Consider the following 22,954-nt stretch of genomic DNA (forward strand, 5'->3'; position numbering starts at 1 on the left):
CAGGTGAAGTTGGCTTTCAGGTTGCCCGACAGGGCAAGTGCTCATTTGAGAGGGGACACAAATGTCTATAAACATGAGATATCTGTCTAAACACCTGAACGTGGCCAGTGCGCTGTGTCTTCTGGTCTGTGGAATGTAAAATAAGAGCACTATTTACCTATAATGTGCTGTTTTTACTGTTGCTACATTTAAAAAATAAAAAATAACAAGTGTGAACCCATAGACATATCATAGCTAAAGTATTTGGTATTTGGATTTGGAGGTATTGAGGTATGACATTTTATCGCACAGGCCCAGAAAGTAAAGAAATAAGTGTTAAATTGAGCAGTAATTAAAATCGTACCTATCATTTTATAAAGGACGATTTACTTTTCGGGCAAGTGGGCATTACCTTCGGGCAAGTAGAACATGACCTGTACTTGCCCGATGGGCAAGTGCCTCTGAGACCTTAGTGTCAACCCCTGTAGGGCATTCACCAAATATTTGAATATTCGAATATCAAAGTCACTATTCGACATTGTTCACCGAAGTCGAATATTTGCTTACTTTTATTTTTTTATTGTTTTCTCTTTCAAAAAAGATATAGTTTATAAAGCTTGGCTAGATAGGAAGTCATAAGAATGAGTCGTCAATGCCCCTGGTGGATGAATTTGTTAATGCTCTAGGGTTGTCAAACCTTTTTTAGGCCGTGACCCCCAAAATAAACATATTTGAACTGGGACCCCCACCCTGACAAGCACTTGGAATTGTAGGTATTACATTTAATGTGACTCGGTTCCACAGATAAATATTGTGAAAACAGCAGATCTACATGCTCACAACGCCTCGAGCATGTAGATCGGCTATTTTCACAATGTTCGCCTCTTGCTTACTTAATATTTGACAGTTTGGCCAGTCCTGTCGAATATTTGACTGTTCGAATACTTTGAGGTCGAATAATTTGAACACTAAAAATCACTATTCGTGAATGCCCTACTGCGCGGTACTCACTTGGGTCCGACGGCGCCCTCCTTCTGGTTCTGCAGCAGGACGATGAGGCAGCCCAGGCCCTCCCTCCCCAGGACGGGCTCTCTGAGCAGGGCCTTGCACAGCTGCAGGGCCAGGGTGTCCACCAGGCCGGGCTCCAGCACCACCTTCACCGCCAGCTGGCAGACCAGCATGTAGGTGGCGGCCTTGTGGTCGGTCAGGGAGGACGACAGGCCCTGGAACGAGGTGGACGAGAGCGGGAGAGTGTTCTTTGCAGGTCTTTCAGTAAGAGTGTATCCAAAAAGCAACAGGGTTAAGGCAGCGTAAGCTTGTGATTGGCTGCACGGAGGTGACGAAACTTAAGTCGAAGGGACAGAGATACACCTAAACGTAACCTAATAATATAACATAATATATATAGAAGTAAAAGTCTAACGTACTTGAGTAAAAGTTCGAAAGTATTGGCATCAAAATGTACTTAAAGTACCAAAACTAAAAGTACAGAATGTTTGAAAATAGCCGATCTGCAAGCTCACAACACGTTGTGAGGTTGTAGATCTGCTATTTTCAAATAGCCAAGATATAGAATAGGGTTAAAGTGCATTAATGTATGTTTTATAATATAATCATTTATATCTGCATAGTAACTAGTAACTAAAAGTTTCAAATAATCGTAGTGGAGTAAAAGTACAATATTTTGATCCGAGCCGTAGTGAAGTAGAAGTAAGAGTACGGGGTAAGGGGTACTACACCTGCAGTACCCCTTATCAACCAGTAGGTGTCCTACCTGACCACAGAATCTTCATTTCTTAAAGAATAGCAGGGAGACCAACTACAAGCTATGCAATTTGTGTTAAGTCAAATAATGTTAACACGCTACAATAAGGAATGGTCCAAATAACATTTTATTCTTTAAAAAGAAATTAAAACTAGTTTTAAGACATAGTATAAGGAATGGTCCAAATAACATTTTATTCTTTAAAAAGAAATTAAAACTAGTTTTAAGACATAGTATAAGGAATGGTCCAAATAACATTTTATTCTTTAAAAAGAAATTAAAACTAGTTTTAAGACATAGTATGATGGTGTTGCTTGCCCAAAAAAAGAACTTCTACAAGTATTCTGTTTAATCACACGCCCATTTATGTGACTTCACAGATAGCTTACAGGAACAGCTCCAATAAAGGGACAGACCACCTTCTTCATTGGCACAAAGTGTTCTTATTTTGTAAAACTGCAATCAAAAAGAAATAATTGGGTTTCAATCATTGGACCTATCTTTTCACATCATCTCAACACAAAGGCAGTCAAAAGGCATGTCAAATAGGTTACAATTGAGATCAATCACTACTGCACTAATTAGAATGATCCATAACAGGTGTGCCATCTCCAGCAGGCCAGACTGAAACCAGTATGACCAAACAAACAGAAATGATACATTGTACTCTTTTAGCATGTTGCACAATAATAGAAACATATTTCCCACTACAGCAATTGGTAATATATGAACAGGTAAGTAAAACTTAGGATGGTGTCAACAAACATTGGTAAACACTGCTGCTTCACACAAGCATACACATTTTCCATCTCTTTAAATAATAAATGAACAGTCATGTCTTTAGTTTGCACAGTACACACATTCTATGAAAATAATAAACATAATCTTACAGTCTCACGACTCTCAAGGTCCTGTGTGAGAAGAGTAGGAGAGGACAGTTCTGCTGCTGCCAGCTCTGAGGCTCAAGGTAGACTGACAGTTTTCAACACAGCAGGGTATTTATACTCAGGTACACAAACGCCCCCTAGAGGAGCTAAGTGGCTGGCTAGAATACAGTCCAATATCGCCCCCTAGAGGCCCTGGGGCAGAACACTCCCCGCCTGGTATAATGATGATTATGCCATTAACCATTTCCCTTTGCGAAAAGCAATAAAAGTTCTTTGGAGTCTTCCATTTGACCTTGACCTTTCGCACTCCGTTGTCCTTGCTTGGTATTGTCTCAGAAACCACTCCATGTGGCCATTCACTCCTCTCTGTCAGGGAGTCTTTGAGCAGGATTGCATCTCCCACTTGAAGGTTGGGTTTATTGCTCTGCCATTTCTTTTTGCGCTTCCAAAGGGCATTTGTGAGACCTTGTACTTGGCTCCACTGTTTTGAGTAAAGGTCTTTGGTGTTGGAGTCTCCTGAAGGTGCAGGTAAGTTTACAGCCTTTTGATTCACGATCATTGCAGGGGTCAGCACTGCTGACATGCCTGGGTCTTTTGAGACAGTTACTAATGGCCGGCGGTTCATGACCAAGACTTTGCGGTTCAAACGGCCCCCAACTCTGGGCAAAGAGTCCTTATCAGGGATGGGGTTTAGTTTCATTAGTGGACTTAACGTCATGATCTCTTTGTCTTCCTTTAAACGCTCTTGCTGTACGCATTTGAGGACAGTGGTTTTTGTTTGCAGGGCAAGTTCAGTGTCAACTTTGTTTGCTTGTTGAATTTCTGGAGTTTGTTTGAACACCTCGGTCCTGAGGTTGCCCATCTCATTGAAAGTGTCGGAGTCCTTGTAGTTCTCTTTAATGAGAAGGTGTCTGGGGGAAGGATCAAGATCAGCTGGATGGACATTACTGCGTATGGTTGTTTTGTGGACATTGACTGTAGCAGTCTTGTGAGCTCCTTGTAAACAGACTTCTCCCACAACAACCCAACCTAAGTCGAGACGTTGTGCAAATGGCAAGTTGTGAGGTCCATTGTACTGCTGTCTAACCTTGTGGACTTCAAGGACATCTCTTCCAAGCAATAGCAGGATGTTTGCGTCAGGATCAACGGGGGGAATTTGGTTTGCAAGAGGTTTGAGGTAAGTATAGTAACTTGTGATTTCTGGAGACGGGATTTCGGACCTGTCATCAGGTATGCTGTCACATTCAATCAGGGTTGGCAGTTGAACGTGTGTCTTGCCATCAAGTGATTCCACAATGTAATTTCGTGCCCTTCTACCTGCTGTCTCAACGATGCCTGAACAGGTCTTTAGGGTGTATGGAAGAGACTCGACTCCAGTGTTGAAGATGTCAAAGAACTCCTTCTTTGCCAAAGATCTGTTACTTTGTTCATCCAATACTATGTATACTTTGATGGCCTTTTCTCTGTGCCCAGCTGGGTACACTTTTGCCAAAGATATCTTCGAGCACGATCTCGCTGTAGTTTCTGCACCACACACTTCGGTACATTTATTTGTGACGGATGACACTTCATCCTCTGAATTATTACTTTGCTCCCCGCCTTGATCTTCCTGCAGGGCTATGTTTGTCACCTTTACTGTGGCTGGTCCAGGATGTAAAGCAGACAGGTGTCTTTCGCTGTTGCATTCGCGACAATTTATTGTCCAATCACAGTCTTTTGCGCAATGTTGAGTCGATGAGCAACATTTGAAGCATATGTTGTTGTCTTTAAGATAGGCCTTGCGTTCATCCAACGGTTTGTTTCTGAAGGTTCGACAATTTCTGAGAGGATGTGGCAGGTGATGAAGAGGACACTCTTTGCCTGGATCATCTGTTGCGTTCTTTGGTTGACTCTCTTGAGAATCTGATTGTAGAGCAGGATTCACTTCTGACTCTGATTCCACATCTGTCTTCCGTACCGCCACGGCAGGTCTGTATCCTTGGTTTGCAGGTTTCTCTGGTTTGCAACTGCTGGCACTGCCTGAAGCTAAAGTAGCGAAACTGGGGTCGTTTCGTATTTTCGCTTGTTCACAGACAAATCTGACAAACTCAGAGAATGGTGGGTAGGTGACAAAGTAATCTCTCTTGTATTTAGAGCCATACATTATCCACCGTTCCTGCAAATTATACGGTAGTTTTTCAGCTATCGGGCTGACCCCTCTTGAGTTGTCTAGATAAGTCAGGCCTTGGAGGTAGCCACTGCATTTGGCGGCTTCAATTTCAAGGAGTAAGTCTCCCAGCTCTCGTAAGCTGTGATTGTCTCTATTTGCGATTTTTGGAAAGTTTTCCAACTTCTTCATGAGTGCACTTTCTACGATCTCCGGTGCTCCATAAGATTCTTCAAGCCTTTGCCACAGAAGGAGTAGTCCAGTTTCAGCATTGTGGACATGCAATGACCGAATTCTTTTGGCATGCACCGATGATTGTGGGCCTAGCCACTTGGTCATTAGATCAAGATGTTCTCTGGCTGTTAGGTTTAGTTCGTTGGTTGCACATAGGTATGACTCCTTCCAAGACCAGAAATTCTCTGGCTGGTCATCGAAAAGTAGAAGGCCAGAGCTGACCATCTCACGGCGCAGCAAGTATTTTGCTAGGTCAGATGCATCTGCTTCAGCCGGTCGGCTGACTCGGCTATGATCTGGCGTACTGTAAGATTGAGACTGCTGGGGCCTAGAGGAGTACGCTTGTTGAGGGTTATGACTTGGTGTACTGTAAAGCTGCGACTGCTGAGGCTTAGAGGAGTACCCATGTTGAGGGTTATGACTTGGTGTACTGTAAGACTGTGATCGATGAGGCACAGAGGAGTAACCTTGCTGATTGTATGCACCGTGTGCATCATGATTCACCCAGTCAAAGCTGACACCTCTACTGGGTACTGCTCTCGTGGTTGGATGCAAGGACTGTTTTGCTCCTGTAAATGGATGAGAGGAGGGCATGCTGCGTGTTTGTTGTTGAAGAGGTCTAACCTCCATTGATGCGGTGCTAAAGGTATGATAACTCAGTTCACCGTCATCACAATCATCTTCTATGTTGTAATGTGTAGTTGAGTGTGGCACCTGAGTTGAGGTAGGTTCTGTCTGCTTAGGGTTGGTGCGTGAAGGGTTAACCTCTGTTGACTGTTGTTGCACATGGACAGTGTGTGAAGGGTTAACTTCTGGTGACTGTTGCTGCACATGGACAGTGTGTGAGGGGTTGTCTTCTAGAGAAAGTTGCTGCACATATTCCCTAGTGCGTTCAACAGAGGGTTGTGTTGTAATATTTAGTTCATGGAATGAACCTGCTCTTTCCTCCTCTACAGCTCCTTCCAAGAATTCAGCTTCTGCCAATGCTGCAGTAGCTTCCTTCTCTGCCTCGAGAACATGCATGTCTGCTTGCAACTGAGCTTGTTGCTTGAGTAGGTCGGCTTCTTTTTTAGCAAAAGTTAGTTTGGCACGGGCAGCAAGAACTTTGGCACGTGCCTTTGTGGCAGCTGCACTTACATTAGATGTGTTGGATCTGTTGGAGTGTGCAGAAACCTTAGACCGTGTCTCTAATGTCTCATCTGGTGGTTGTGCATAATGTTTTTGATCCATGTTGCGCTTATCTTCTTGTTGTGGATTTTGTTTTGGATCCATGTTGTGCCGGATACCTTACAGGCTTTGATGTCTTGTGCTGCTGTGTAGAACTTCTCCTGGTCCTCTGGAAGTGACCTCGTTGAAGGGAGACTTTTTACTATTCTGTTTAATCACACGCCCATTTATGTGACTTCACAGATAGCTTACAGGAACAGCTCCAATAAAGGGACAGACCACCTTCTTCATTGGCACAAAGTGTTCTTATTTTGTAAAACTGCAATCAAAAAGAAATAATTGGGTTTCAATCATTGGACCTATCTTTTCACATCATCTCAACACAAAGGCAGTCAAAAGGCATGTCAAATAGGTTACAATTGAGATCAATCACTACTGCACTAATTAGAATGATCCATAACAGGTGTGCCATCTCCAGCAGGCCAGACTGAAACCAGTATGACCAAACAAACAGAAATGATACATTGTACTCTTTTAGCATGTTGCACAATAATAGAAACATATTTCCCACTACAGCAATTGGTAATATATGAACAGGTAAGTAAAACTTAGGATGGTGTCAACAAACATTGGTAAACACTGCTGCTTCACACAAGCATACACATTTTCCATCTCTTTAAATAATAAATGAACAGTCATGTCTTTAGTTTGCACAGTACACACATTCTATGAAAATAATAAACATAATCTTACAGTCTCACGACTCTCAAGGTCCTGTGTGAGAAGAGTAGGAGAGGACAGTTCTGCTGCTGCCAGCTCTGAGGCTCAAGGTAGACTGACAGTTTTCAACACAGCAGGGTATTTATACTCAGGTACACAAACGCCCCCTAGAGGAGCTAAGTGGCTGGCTAGAATACAGTCCAATATCGCCCCCTAGAGGCCCTGGGGCAGAACAACAAGCTAATCACTTGTTGCATTTGTGACAGTGCTTATGGAAAACAACATGAAAGATGATGTTGTCATAACTACTGAAACTCATGCTGTATTATCCCCAAATAGGGATGGGACGATATGAAACATTCATATCACGATTATTGTCACAAAATAAATCGTGATTTGCGATATTATCGTGATAATCCATTATCCTGGGGTGGAACATTTGCGTTGTGACGTGTTGTGAGCTTGTAGATCTGCTATTTTTGGCAAAGATATTTGATAAAAAAAAAGACTGTATCAAGTACGTGTATTATAAGTACCTTTTACCAATTATGGATAGTTTAAGTGGTACCGGATATGCAGCTCAGCAAATGAAAGGTGAATTGATCCCAGTGCATGACGGAGGACGATATCACGATAAATGAAATATCCACGATAAGATTATTGTGAGTGTTTTTTTTATCACGATAAACGATAATATTGCTTATCGTCCCATCCCTATCCCCAAACAAAAAAAAAAAAATATATAGCATTCTGGAAAAGATACCTTTGTGAAATCTAATTAGGAAGAAACTCTGGATGTAAGAGTAACTCTGTTACCTTCTGTATGTAAGGCAGCAGCTTGGCTATGATGTTGTCAGTGACTCTCTCCACGGTGTCCAGTGCCAGAACCACGGTGGAGGCGTAGAAGGAGAACATGACGCTGAGCTGAGAGCAGTTACCAGAGGTACCCGCATACGCCTGGACACACACAAAGGATTGTTTTAGTTGGAAAAGAGAGGCCTTGTACGATCACTCTGGTAGAACTCCCAATATAAAACAATCATGTACACCAGGGTTCCCCAATAGGCGACCCACAGGCCATTTGCGGCCCGCTGGGGGCTACGGTCTGTCTATAAGAGCAGCAACAACACTAGTATATCGTCACTGTCGGGTGGAAACCTCGTATCTCCACATTTGTACGTTCTTTCGCAAAGTAAAGCCCTGCTTCATCATACAAGGCCGTTGCACAAAAGTAGTGAAAACAGCAGATCTACAAGCACACAACGCCTCGCACCGCGAGGCGTTGTGTGGTTGTAGATCGGCTGTTTTCACTAGTTTAAATCATTTTTAAGATGATAAATGCAAAACTAACGGTTTTGGACATACAAGATTTTCACCCGACAACGACGATATCTGAACTGTTGCTGGAGTAGCAGGAACGCCACCGCCGCCCCCTGCAATGTTGTGGCCCTCGGCTTGGTACCCTAGACATAAATCGGCCCTTGGGGAAAACTAATTGGGGAACCCTGATGTACACTGATCATGTATATTTTTAAAGCGACTTTGAAAAGCACTATAAAGGGCCTTTCTGTGTGGAGTTTGCATGTTCTCCACATGTCTGTGGGTTTGCGTTACAAAATCGTGGGATAAAAAGTGATATATCTGTTTACTTTTTCCAATGCATCGAAAGTGGTTAACAAATCAGTGAAATATCCATCATGTAAACTGGATCATTAAGGCCATGGCTACACGGAGCTGGATATTTCTGAAGCTAGACTGTTGGAGCTTGCAGCCACATGAAGCTAGGGGTGTCTTCTAAAAATCGACGAATCGACGCGTCGTTTTAAGCCCCGGGAATCGACGCCAATTGTTTGAGTCGAAGCGAAAATATATATTTTTTTATACCACCAGTTAGCCTACTACTGCCAGTACTGCGGTGCACTGCTGGACTGGTGTGGTGTCATGTACTTCCAATGAGAAGTAGCAATTGGCGAACACGAACAGTTATTTATTGTCTCGCACCAGCGTCGGGTTGAAAGTGAGACGGAACGGCCAGAACGGTTCAGACCGCCGCTTCGTTAAAACATTCAGAGCCGGGACAGTGTTCCGTTAAGAGGAGGGAAGCACGCTGTCAAAATCCCATACTAAATAACCTGCCACAGCACAAACGCGCGTCCACGAAGTAGTAAACAATCTTCTAAAGTCAAATTAACATACACAAGTGTAGGCTACAAGTTACATTTTCTAATTAAAGTGCTTCTGAATTGTTCCAATGTTGTAATCCATGATGAATGATTGTGTTTCGCTGTGTTTGCGTCCATGACATGTCCACACTGCTGGCTCTAACGTAGCCTCGGAAACCCAGACTTTTAGCTCTAACGGGAGCTGTGCCTCCCCCTTTTTATGATCCGTTTCTGAAATGAATCCGTTCTCGACACTGACTCATTACTCTGTCAGTGCTCTGTGTCCCGCGACTGCGGACTGGATCCCATCGTTCATTTAAAAGAGCCGTTCAAGAGAGCGGAATCGTTCGCGAATGTCTCATCTACTGCACGCTGCCGAGAGACGGGGCAGAGTTGAAACAGCGGAGATTTGTTTTAACGGTGTGTTATAACTCTATGGTTGTACACTGCTATGCAGATAACATTTGTGCTCGCGCACCGATATCACCGAAAACACTGTGTATTCAATTCATCTCTTAATGTATTATTCTATTATGTTGACGTGGTTTAAAGCAACACTTTTTTTTCTCTTTTTTTTACACAAAGTAGACTATAAAACGATTCGTCGACGCGTCGGATTAACCCCCGCGACTCGAATCGACTTCATAAATCCTGTGTCGAAGACAGCCCTACATGAAGCTGGATATTTCGGCCGCGAAGCTGGATATTTTTTAAACCGGATAAATAAGTGAAGACATTGAAAAAAAAAAAAAAAAACGATTCACTGGATCTAGACACAGGTGGAGAGTGCAGTCAGATTATTTTAGACCTAAATATATTGCTCGTGTGGACCTAGATATTTTTCTGTGTGGATATCTAAAAAAACGGGATATATGAAAAATCCAGCTCCGTATAGCCATGGCCTAAGACATGAATCCAGGAGTAGTCTAACCTAACGGGGCACATTCTATGCTGCCCGGCGGATCTCGCTGGGTCCTCCGGCGTCTCGAAATGACACGGAGGGGGACATGACTCCTGCTGCTGTCCGCTTTGAGTAAATGAGGAAGTGATCCGCGGTGGAAAACGAGTGATAAATCATAACGATTTTATAATTATAATGGATAAGCCTAAACAAACCAGTACACATGAACAACACTGATGTAAAATAAGATATCTGAACGGCTACATTTATTCATACAATTCAAATGTCATGAACCAGCACAGTTATAGGGGGGCTTGCCCAGTAGTAAAGGGATTTTATAAGATATTTGACCAATCTGCGAAGTAAATCGTTACCAAGACATTTCTTCACCAATGTGTTTCTAAAGGTGTGTAATAATATGTACTAAAAGGTTGAAATTCAACTCTCGGGGGAAACCTCATAAAAAAACTGATTTGTGTTTGTGTCCCATTAATTTACTATACAGGAAAGTATAAATAAAATAAATATGCTTTAAGTAGCATGTGAGGGGTCAAACTAGTTTTTTTTTTCATGATTCTGAATCCATTGCAAGCATTTGTTTTGCATGAAAAACATTCCTTGGGCTAAAAACGGATTCACAAAACGATGGTTTAGTGATGAATCATCACTTTTCACCGTTTTGTAAGGGCCATTTGTAGCCCACACAATGTTTTTCATGCAATGTATCATGAAAAACATTATGAAAAACCCCTAGTTTGAACCCTCACATGCTACTTAAAGCATATTTATTTTTTGTATTTCTTTCCTGTATAGTAAATTAATGGGACACAAACACAAATCATTTTTTTCATGAGGTTTCCCCTACATATTATTACACACCTTTAGAAACACATTGGTGAAGACATTTCTTGGTAACGATTTACTTAGCAGATTTTGTTCCCCTTACTACAGGCTTATTTGTCTTCCAATCGCCAAAATAAGCCAGGGTTTCCGAGGCTAATCCAGGAGTGATTTAAAAATGAAAGATGATAACAAAAATATGATGAACCTAAAAGCTGTGTAAGCAGTTACTGTATGTTGGGGAAGTGGTAGGATTTGGGGAGTTGTAGAATGGACCATTAGTTTGCTACTGCTGCAAAACCAAGCCAAAATAAGCCAGAGACATTTTCCCGTCGCACATTTTTACTAAATAGCATATTCTCAATCTCAACTCTCAATTTCCTATACTGCTCTGAGTGTTGTTTTGGTCAGAGCAGGAAAAAAACCCTGTCCGGTTGCCAGATTCTGTGAGTGAAACAAGCGACCAGGTCTATGAAAACAAGCCCAAAACAAAACGACCAGTTTCACCTATTGAGCTCTATTACAATTAGCTATTGTCTAAAAGAATGCTGAAAGCAAGGCCAAATAAGCAACTACACTTCAGAAACAAGCCCAAACAAAAGTAACCCACAACTAGCAACATTATAACAAAACAGGATCAAAGTCGCTTATAACGAGCAGACCTGGCAACACAGTGCGCATGCGCACAACTGCGTACAGTAACTACAGTCGGCGTGCAGTCGGCTGGAAAAGAATGTGCTTAGTTTTTTGCAGTTCTTTACAGTTCTTTGCTGTCTGTGAACAGTTAGAAAGAGTCTCCTGTAGTATTTTCGGTGTGGAGGCACCTTAACAGTGTACCTTGACAGAGTTGGTCACCATGCTGCAGATGAAGTCCAGGAAGCCCAGGTCCTTGTGACAGTGTGTGATCAGAGTCCCTTTGGCCAGAGGCACGCCTGGTTTCTGAACAGACACAACACAGCGGAACGTTTAAAAACTCACAGGTTTCCATCCAAATGTTGAGCAAATCGGAAGCTGATTTCCAAAGGTCATCCCAAGACTACATCATTCATTATACTGGTTAGCTTATTGTTCACATGTTTTCTGTTTTAACCCATTTAGAACGGGTACACATTATTGTGTATCATTATTTTATGCTTTGACTATTGAAAAATAGCAGATATACAAGCTCACAGCGCGGCACCGAGTGCCGCGCTGCGAGCTCGTAGATCTGCTATTTTTTTTTTATCGTGAAAATTTGAATTTTGACCCGATTCTATAAGTGTCTTTTGAATCCTTCTAAGATTTTTTGAAAAACCGATGTTTCTATGTCAGCAATCTGGCCAGCCATCGTCAAAGAAAAGGTCCTTTTCACTTAAATGGAGCTCAGTTAGTCTGTTCTTGAGAGACTACTGTGTCAGACAGTGGTTCTCAAACCTTTTCATGTGAAGGACCCCAAAATGATATGTATTTGGCCACGGACCCCCATCTCAAAATATTTTTTCCAGGGACCCTCCAGAAGCAAAATTTGAGTTACAAACGTTAGCTTTAAAAAATACATCTATTCAAAGATTTCCACACATTTTCACGACTTTTTCAAAAATAGCAGTTCTACAAGCTCACAGCGCTGTGAGCTTTTATATCTGCTATTTTTCAATTGCTAAAGCATTCAATAATTCGTAAAACACTGTTTAAGATGTCTATATACAGTAAGCAATGTTTACTATTATGGAATCAAAAGAAGGCCAGACAAACACGGTGATGGAGCCTGCAGTTACAGTACGATCTATGCATCCAAGTTGTTCTATTTAGATGTGATGCTATTAGATTTTCTATTCACGTTATTAGCCTTTCCACACACACACCTGTAGACACTGCAGCCAGTTCCAGCGGTTGGTGGGCTCTTTAAGGTCGAGGAGCTGCACCACCCTGACAAACACCTTGGTCTCGTGGTAGGGCAGAGCACAGGCCAGCAGGCTGTCCACGTTGTACAGCTGGATGTGGAACCTGAAACCAACATGTGGACAAATTAGGGATGTCAAGCAAATGACTAAAAGCAGGTTTGCCCACTGTAGCTCCTTTTTGCATTTTTATTTTGGTGTCGCATGAGTGGGCTGAGCATTTAGCCTCGCAGATGGCCAATCTGAGTCTAGGACAGTCACAATCATGACATTGTACTTGATGATTAATTGTCATGAATAAATAATTGCAATCAAGGACCTAATTGTCATGAATAAATAATTGCAATCAAGGACCTAATTGTGTTTTTGGCAACAAACAATGGAACACAAAGGTTTCGTAGGTTTCAAGGTTTTTTATAACTTTATACTTGTTTGAGATTGTTTGAAAATAGTGGGATTGAACAGTGATTGGATTTTGTTAGAGACGATCTACGTTTGGAAATGATCGGAATTTCCCAAAGATATCACCACTGCAGACATTTTGGCCCTTGCTAGTGCTACACAAACAAACACCTTTGTTTCAAGTTAGCTGTTAAATTGTGGGTGCCTGTTTAGCCTATCATACAGCTGAGCTGACATAGCCATAAATCATAACTCTTGTATAGGTCGCTTATATTGGGACGTTTACTCTTTACAAGAGTTATAAAGGGGAGTCAGAACGCTCTTGCTGAAGTGAGTCCTAATGTCCATTTTCGGCTAAAAACATGTACAAATCAATAAGGTGCTCACCGCATCGTCAAAACAGTTTTCTATCTACCGATGGGCCCACTCGTCGGCATGTGTGAGTCCATATGTTTCCAATAAGTTAATGTCTACTCAAACTTCTCCGAGTCTCATCGCTTTCCTTGTTGGATAAAAATGGCCGAACATATCACGCGACGTTGATCGCTGTCGCTATTCGCTCATACTAGGACATGACGTTTTTGTAGGCGGAAGTATTCCTACGTTCTGTAGTTCTGAAGGCGGAGGCATTCCGACGAGGAAACAAGAGTCTCGGAGAAGTCTGAGTAAACATTTATTTATTGTAAACATATGGACTATCACATGCCGACGAGTGGGCACATCGGTAGATAGAAAACTGTTTCGACGATGCGGTGAGCACATGTTTTGTTAGTCTGTTCTCGAGAGACTACTATGTCAGACAGTGGTTCTCAAACCTTTTCATGTGAAGGACCCCCAAAATAATATGTATTTGTCCACGGACCCCCATCTCAAAATATTTAGTTCCAGGGACCCCCCAGAAGCAAAATTTAGGTTACAAACTTTCGCTTAAAAAATACATTATATTCAAAGATTTGCACACATTTTCACGACTTTTTCAAAAATAGCAGATATACAAGCTCACAGCGCGGCACCGAAAGCATTCAATAATTCTAGGCCTAAATGGGTTAAAGGACAACTCCGCTCTAAATCACTTCTAGGCTAATTTTCCTACTTATATTGATCCCAAAAGACTGTCCATGGGGTCTATTAGGCAGAAATGCCCCTGTTGTCCAGTTTCCCCATGAGAACCCAGCAGCTCTCATAGCTTAGATTGGAGCCTATAAGCCTATCGCTTTTACACTATTTGTTTTGGTCAAAAGTGTTTTAATTTTTCATGAATGTGGTACTAGTTGTCATTACAAACACATCCATGTCATTGTTGTCCCACACAAGCCATCACACTCTGCTAAACAGATGTTATGCTTTTATGTGTTTTGCCAAGTCCCGGAAAAGATGCCCTGTGATTGGCCAGTACAGACACTTTGATTGGCACTTGTGCCGAATGCTCACCCCAAAACATTATTTTTGAGATTGTGGTGGCTTTCGTGGGACAACCAAGGCATGGATGTGTTTGTAATGACAACTAGTAACACATTCATGAAAAAGAAAATCACTTTTGAACACAACAAACAGTGTAAAAGCGATAGGCTTATGCTCCACTCTATGCTATGAGAGCTGCTGGGGAAACTGGACAACAGGAGCTTTTCTGCCTAATAGAACCCATGGACAGTCTTTTGGGATCAATACAAGTTGGAAAATGAGCCTAGAAGTGATTTAGGGCGGAGTTGTCCTTTAAGTAGAAAACATGGGTACTTTTCCTACCTGTGTATGAGCCACTCGATGCACTTCTGAGCGGGTCTGAGCAGGAAGTAGGGCGACAGGCGGCAGAGGAACAGCGAGATCCCGGCGTCCAGCTTGGCGTTGACCTCTCTGGACTGGACGCTCCTCTCCAGGGTCACGGACGACGGGCTGAACAGGGTGTCCTGGAACTCCAGGAACCTGGGTTCGATCCCCAGGAGCGCCTCCAGCCCGTTGCAACCTGGGCCAGGGGGATGGGGGAGGTACGGTGTGTGGTAAGGAGGATCCGGGACAGAGAAAAAGAAAGATTAGATTCTAGGTTCTTGAGGGATTATTTTATACTGAAATGACAAATGAACTCTTATTGTGCCGATCCCGAACTAGTTCGGCTTTATTTGGACCTTATTAACGTTCGGGGTGCCGATCCCGAACTAGTTCGGCTTTTTTTTTTTTTTAAGCACCGGGCCAAATTTTCGAGCCGGGCCGCCGGCCGTCATCTGTTTACACGGCCCGCGAGAGCGTCGCGCCGCCGATATTTCCCATCCACTCCAATGCAATCCAGGATCTTTAGAGCTCATTTTCTCTGTTCCATGCATATCCATGAGTTGTGCAAGGTTTAATCACGGCTAAATCGCCAAAAATAGGGCTTCTAAAATGCTTGGTAGCCAATAGCTAACTTCAAGCTAACATCATCCTGTTCCTGTTCATGCACAAAGGAAAGTGTTCAGGCGCGTCATGACTGCACGGCTTGTGCATATACAGCGTATGTCTATGGTGGATTCTATGGCCATTGGGCACCCTCTAGTGGTGATTCTGGGCACTGAAAGGGTTAAAGGAGTAGTTCACCCGCAAAATGACTTTTTTTCCCTATTGTATATAGTCACACCATGGAGACTTGAGTTCAATAATATTGTTTTGTATTTGTCGCATTCCTAAGACAAATAAATGTATTATAGTAAATGTACCCCCATTGATTCTGGATGGGGACCCAAATGCATTTGTGTGAGAATCAATGGGGGTAAATTTACTTGGCCCATGACACTACATTTACCCCCATTGATTCTGACCCAAAGGCAATTGGGTCTAGCCTGACACTTCAGTCCGCACATCACCACCCCCTGCTGGTGGGTGGTGTGTAGTGTGGACTGAAGCTGCACACATTTTAATCTATTTCGAAAGCGCCCAAAGAGCGGGCGCATTGAATGGGCCAATCAGGGTTGTATGCTTGGGGCACGTGGTGTGGCTGCTCCGGTCCCAGCCCCCTCCAAACAGAGCTCTTGAGCTCACGTGAGACTCGCTCGTGGACTCTGATTGGTGTCCTCTGCCCACGTGAGAGTCTAGTGGACTCTGATTGGTCCGTGAAAACTGTCATGGCGGAGTCAGACTCGACTCGTATTATTTTAATAAACTATGAAATAGTGCCGTTTCTTCACGTTTTAATACCATTTTGCACTAACGTAAACATGCAGACATATAATATGTTATGAGAAATAACGTATTTATGCAATGTCACGCCACGTCGCCGTCGCGTGTGTGTGTGTGTGTGTGTGTGACGTCAATAGGCTTTAGCCCCCCCCCCCCCCCCCCCCCCCGCCGAAATAGAATGTCTGCCCTCAATTTCAGACTCTCATCCCGAAGTGAAACGTAGTGTGAGATGTCTGGCGCTCGCAGTCAGGCAAAATTGGGTCCCCATCCAGGGCCTTATTTGGGTCCCCATCCAGGCCCATGCATTTGGGTCCCCAGCCAGAATCAATGGGGGTATATTTATTACTATAATGCATGTTTTTGTCTCTTAGGAATGCGACAAATACAACAAAAATATTATTGAACTCAAGTCTCCATGGCGTGACTAATCAATAGAAACAAAGTCATTTTGGGGATGAACATTGGCTGAATTGTCAAATATTAGAAGCAGAAATTGTGAAAATAGCAGATCTACATGCTCACAACGCCTCGCATTGCGAGGCGTTGTGAGCATGTAGATCTGCTATTTTCACAATAACCGTGTTATACAAAATGTAATGCCTCAACTCTTAGTGCTAGTCAGGGTGGGGGGGGTCCCCAGTTAAAATATGATTATTTTTGGGGTCGCGGCTTGAAAAGTTTGAGAACCACTGCCAATAGGGGACAGGGACACACACGCACCGAGGGCATAGAAGGTGCTCCTGTCCATGGTGGAGGCATCTTTAGGGTCGAACAGCAAGGAGGCCACCTCCTTGCGGGTCAACAGGTTGGGGTCATTCTGGGGCAGGGCGAGCTTCCTCAGCTGGTGAGCTAAAGACGTCATTGTCGTGACTGGATGTCAATCTGTCAGAGAAAACACAACCAGGGTGAGAATTAGAGATGTGCCGATTGATCGGTGAGTGATCGCGATCGGCCGATAATGCCTCGATCGGCTTTGAATTTGAACGGTATCACCTTTGCCGATCTACAAGCTAGATCAGCTATTTTCGCAATATTTATCTGTGGGACTGAATGTAACCTCAGCTTCAACTCCTACAAGTTGAATTGGATACTAAAGGACCTCAGCCTGCAATCTCCTAATGTTTATACTTAATATACAATGTCAATGTTTTGTAAGAAGAATCATTAAATATATAAATGATGCTGCAGTAACACAATAAATAGAAGAATTTATGGATTTGGCGCTGTGATCCAGAATATCGGTATCTGCAGATACTGATTCCATTTGCTCGGTATCGGCCCAAAAAATCACAATCGGAGCATCTCTAGTGAGAATGGAGATTCCATGTCATGTACATACGTAGGCCTGTCACAATTAACACCTATTCGTCTAATCATAATTATTTTACATAATTGCAGTTATTTAGTCATAATTGTCATGTTGAAAAATAGTGGAAATAGCAGATCTACACAATGTGTTGCAAATTAATGTGATGTGTTGTGAGCTTGTAGATCAGCTATTTCCACTATCATTGTCATTAATTAAAGGGGAATACCACTCATTTTCAACATTGAACTATGTCATACCATAAGAAATAAAATCCCCCCCCCTTCTGTGTTGCCTAGAACTGGAGCATTGATTGTGGGGTCATGTGATCAGTGACATCATGAAGATGTACTCTTTGACTGAAAATGAGTGGTAGTCCCCTTAAGCATAGAGTTGTCAAATATGTCGATAATTTGTATATTTTGGTTCCATTTGTAGCCTCTCAGAGTTGAAGTAAAATCCAGAGAATGTGGCTCTGAATAACAGCAATTTACAATTTAGGCATTTAGCAGATGCTGTTAGTTTTTGACCAGTGACATATAATAAACAAGGTAAAAATCACTTAAACAGAATGCAGTAGTGCCTTGCCATCAAGAAACTAGTAATAAACCGCCCATTCTTAACATTTGCGCATCCTTCCACAATCATGTATTTAGTTGCAACTAATAATTTGATGACCATGTTAGGATCAAGTTGCTCAATAAATAATTATAAACATTTATATAATGAATGATAACAGAGCTCTTCAGAAACCAGCAGCACTTCTTCAGTCTTGTCGGGCCAGTCTTGTCGGGCCAGGATCTCAGTGGATCTTAGAACAGACTTTCACGAACAGGGGGTCCAGCCAGGGACCCTGAACATTCCTCGATCGTGCTTCTAAATGGACGGTTTTTAAATAATTGGAACCAAATGGGTCCACTTGGTTCCATCTCTAGTACCCTCCCTGGGAGTTATGGGGGTCTTTGAAGTTAAACAGTTTGAGAACTACTTCAGACTGTTTCACTCTGGAAGGAAGCACTAGCAGTTTAGATAGCAGGAGTCCTTCAATGTCAAACTACTACTACTAAGGTGTTTCATAACTAAATAAAACATCTCGGTGACAGTTTACACCATAACAATGTATCAATATCAAAGCAGTAAGTTTCATAAAGACCTGTTTTGGATTGGATAAAGTAAAGTTTCTGACCTGTTTTCAGTGGGTTTGATTCCAGCCACACGTGCGACGTAAACACATGCAGTTGTTGACACTACTTCCGGCTCACGTATTCTACGTCATGTGGACGCTATGCTTTCAACAATAAAAGCACGGTGCAGCCACATTTTTTATTCACAAGCAAAAATTCGCCAAATCCCCACCTATTTTCACCCATTTTAAATTGGAGTTCAATATGTTAATTAAATCGCGTGACCTAGTAAAGTGAGTGGCTGCACTGGAAAGCCAACAGAAATTGATTTTACACCTCTCCTGCTTAGCGAAGAGTGCGGTGTCGGTGTGGCAGAGGAGGTCTACCCGCACGCGTGCATGTGTGTGTCCAAAACATGCTCTCCAGAGTCCAATTTGTAAAGGCTATGCACTCCAGTGAACAGCATTTATCCATCTATCATGTTTTTATGTTAAAAAAACCCTAAATAAAACCTTTCTTTTTTTACACAGAAACCTAATTTGCATTGTGTATGTTCGTTTAGATACTCAATCTACATTTTTTAACGTCCATATTATGGCAAAATTATTAGTTTTTCAACGTTTTTCAATGGCTTTTGGGGTACTCTTATTCTGAAGAGATCGGCACCGGAAGTCTTATTGCTGCTAACGCTATTCCTGCTCACTTCACATAGGCGAAGAACATCACCCCGGCAGAGTGACCAAACAAACACACACACAAACCTGACACAAACAAACCAAACACACAAGCAGCAGAAAGAAACATAAACGAGAACAACAAACAACAAACACGATATTCGGCGTCCATTGCACGTTCACAAGGTGAGAAACCACAGTTGTCGTATTTGTTCATCGTTTATGAATCGCAATATTGTGACCATTTGAGTCCTAGTCTATGCTTCGTCTTACGAAGGGGAATGCAGATCTAAAAGCTCTCAGGCGCGTCCTGCCGCGCTGCGTTGTGAGCCTGTAGGTCTGCTATTTTTGTTTTTAAAGCTATTTTGGGAAAAGCAGGGAAGTTGGGAACATGTTCGCGTAAAAGGACAAATGACATGAACATGGTACAATGGAATAGGATTAGGGACGCCAGGTTGAAAGTGTTTAAGATAGTGTACGTATTTGCTGTTGTTGCTGTAATGTGGTTTATTTTGTTTGTCTGGCAGTGGCAAGAGTAGGAAAGCTAAAAAGCTAATGCTAACGTCTTGCTTCGAGGTGTTCGTTTTTCGCGGTACCCCGCCCACCGGAGACGTTGATTGGTTCTCAGGCGCCGCAGCGTATACCCTGATTGGCTGTTTGCATGACGACAGCCGTGTCAGTCAAATCAGGCAAACACACGTGCTTTCTGTCAAACCCTTATCAACAGTTTTCAGAGTGAGTTTTAATCAAAATGTAACTAACGTTGCATTTTAAATATTGACATAGTAATAATTGTGTGTGTGTGTGTGTGTGTGTGTGTGTGTGTGTGTGTGTGTGTGTGTGTGTGTGTGTGTGTGTGTGTGTGTGTGTGTGTGTGTGTGTGTGTTGATTAACCAATGACCACAGAGTGCCTTAAATCATTGGTTCTCAACCTGTGGGGTCCCCAGATGATAACCTAATAATATGCAGCATGGTTTTCTCTCTCAACAGTAAACAAACCAACATTAAGTTTAAGTGTATACTGAGAGTATCTGCACATTTCTAAAGTGACAATTAAGGACTTTTTAATACCTCTAAAATGGCAAATTAAACATTGGCCAAATCCCAAATTGTCAAATATTAGAGGCAGAAATTGTGAAAGTAGCCGATCTACATGCTCACAACGCCTCACGTTGCGAGGCGTTGTGAGCATGTAGATCGGCTATTTCCACAATAGAACCGTGCTATACAAAATGTAATGCCTCAACTCTTAAGTGCTCGTCAGTGTGGGGGGTTCCCAGTTAAAATATGATTATTTGGGGGGCCGCAGCCTGAAAAGGTTGAGAACCACTGCCACTGCCTGGGGGTCTGCCGGGGACCCCCAGGGGTCTCGAGGGGGTTTCAGGGGGTCCCCAGCAAAATGTGTTAATGCAGCACCACAATGCTGAAAGCTTGTATATCTGCTATTGAAAATGTATGCCACAAACAATTTTCAAATTGGGGTCAGTTGCCATATCAGTTTGGGCGTCCTTGACTTGAAAGGTTTGAGAATGCACTACCGAAGTACAGAGTGCTCTGAATTCTTATTAGTTGTAATTATAGAAGTCTAGTAAATACTGACTCTGCTGACCCAGCCTTCTGGGTGTGTGTATGGCTGTCTGTTTAGGGTGTGACTTGACTCGTGTCCAAGCCATGTGTTCACTGATGTGATTTGAGGACTTGTGGTGATGGCTCCTACAGGCATTACAGGACTGGTTATAGGACTAGCTGGGTTCTCCCTATGAATTAAAAAAAAAAGTACAGTAAGATCTTTTGTCTTTGCCAAAGATGAGCTCATTTAGAGTGCGGGGGAAAGGGTGGTGTTATGCTATTATTAGCTTGGTGTGACTGTGTTCAGGAATGGGACGATATCATCGTTTATCGTGATAAAAAAAAACACTCACGATAATCGTATCGTGGAGATTTAATTTATCGTGATATCGTCCTCCGTCATGCACTGGGATCAATTCACCTTTTATTTGCCGAGCTGCATATCCGGTACCAAAACCCTCTATTGGTAAAAGGTACTTATAATATACATACTTGATACAGTCTTTTTTCACTCTCTATTCCGCCCCAGGATAATGGATTTTGAATATCGCAATAATATCGTAAATCGCGATTTATTTTGTCAAAATAATCGTGATATGAATTTTTCATATCGTCCCATCCCTATAACTGTGTTGTCCCGCCTGCTTCAGGAAGCAACTGTCCAGCTTGTAAAACTGAACAGTGGGTGTGGGTGGGATAGTGTTTGTGTCAATTTGCACACGTGAGTGTGATTTGTGTGTGTGAGGGAGAGGGAACTGTAGATAATAAAAGTTCCTTGTTTGACTCTTCTAGTCACAGTTTTAAGTCAGAGCTCAGTTGATGATTCTCGTCATGGAGCGTTCTACGCTTCACCCACTCAAACTATCTCAGCATGTGGTCAATACTGGCTATACCTATTCCCGCAGGTGAGTGACATATACTTATGTATGCAGGTGTATGCAGACGATTATACACTGTACCAGTCACAAGGCTGGGAGAATTTACTCTTGTATTTGATGGACTAACATTTGATTGACCAAATTGCTTTGGTGAAGCAATAACAAGTGACAGTGGGACTAATGCCTAATGTCTTAGGGGAAAATGAATCTAACATCTGTTGACTAGGAGTTCTTATTGTAAGTTATTAATCTTTGTTAGTGTTTAAACACTTAACTGCCATCAGATTAAATAAGACTAGAACTACACTTGATCCTGCAGGGTGCTGGGGATTCATCCATTCATGTCTGGACATTGTTGTCCCATAGTGGGGGCTTTGATAGATCGCAGCCCAGTGGGTTTCAACCCTTTTTATGTCAAAGTCCATTATTTATTCGGCATTTGTCGCAGGCTCGCAGCCTGAAAAGGTTGAGAACCACTAGATAACATACAACATTCTATGGCTCATGCCAGAACACCGACCGAGCACAAGTGATGTAAATATAACTTCTTTTAGATGTTGTCTCAAATCAATACATTGAACAGGTTAACTATTGAAAACTATTGAAAAATAGCAGATATACAAGCTCACAGCACGGCACGTGAGAATTCACATCGTGAGAATTTCAATTTTGACCCGATTCTATAAGTGTCTTTTGAATCCTTCTAAGGTTTTTTTGAAAAATATGTTTCTATGTCAGCAATCTGGCCAGCCATCGTCAAAGAAAATGTCCTTTTCACTTAACTGGAGCTCAATTTCTTGAGAGACTACTATGTCAGTGGTTCTCAAACCTTATCATGTGAAGGACCCCCAAAATGATATTTATTTGGCCACGGACCCGCATCTCAAAATATTTAGTTCCAGGCAGGGACCCCCAAGAAGCAAAATTTGAGTTACAAATGTTCGCTTTAAAAATACATACAAGTCAAAGATTTGCTCACATTTTCACGACCTTTTCGAAAATAGCAGATCTACAAGCTCACAGCGTGGCACTCGGTGCCACGCTTGTATATCTGCTATTTTTGAGCGGTGGTCACAACGCTCCTATACGTGGCCGTGTGTGTGGGTCTGTCTGTCTGTCTGTCTGTCTCCGTGTCCGTAGCCTGCACTCCTGCAGTAACCTTTTCTGACCACACATGTT

The 22,954-nt window shown here is 42.5% G+C and overlaps 1 protein-coding gene across 1 annotated transcript in view; it reads right to left on the reverse strand.

Moving 5' to 3' along the window:
- Positions 1–18,771, reverse strand: part of LOC308303143 (HEAT repeat-containing protein 1-like) — a gene marked incomplete at its 3' end in the record, with an annotated part of 45,624 nt that extends 26,853 nt beyond the window's left edge. Inside the window, exons 1-7 of the mRNA XM_080747466.1 lie at positions 18,717–18,771; positions 16,945–17,106; positions 14,824–15,040; positions 12,643–12,784; positions 11,639–11,740; positions 7,715–7,855; positions 991–1,202 (exon numbers count right to left, since the gene is read on the reverse strand). Of these exons, the coding sequence (XP_080603592.1) occupies positions 991–1,202; positions 7,715–7,855; positions 11,639–11,740; positions 12,643–12,784; positions 14,824–15,040; positions 16,945–17,086 (956 nt within the window). The 5' untranslated portion in view covers positions 17,087–17,106; positions 18,717–18,771. The remainder of the gene's footprint in view (positions 1–990; positions 1,203–7,714; positions 7,856–11,638; positions 11,741–12,642; positions 12,785–14,823; positions 15,041–16,944; positions 17,107–18,716) is intronic.
- Between the last annotated feature and the right edge of the window lie 4,183 nt (positions 18,772–22,954).

The sequence above is a fragment of the Nannobrachium achirus genome (assembly GCF_963921795.1).
Source record: "Nannobrachium achirus genome assembly, chromosome: 18".
NCBI lineage: Eukaryota > Metazoa > Chordata > Actinopteri > Myctophiformes > Myctophidae > Nannobrachium > Nannobrachium achirus.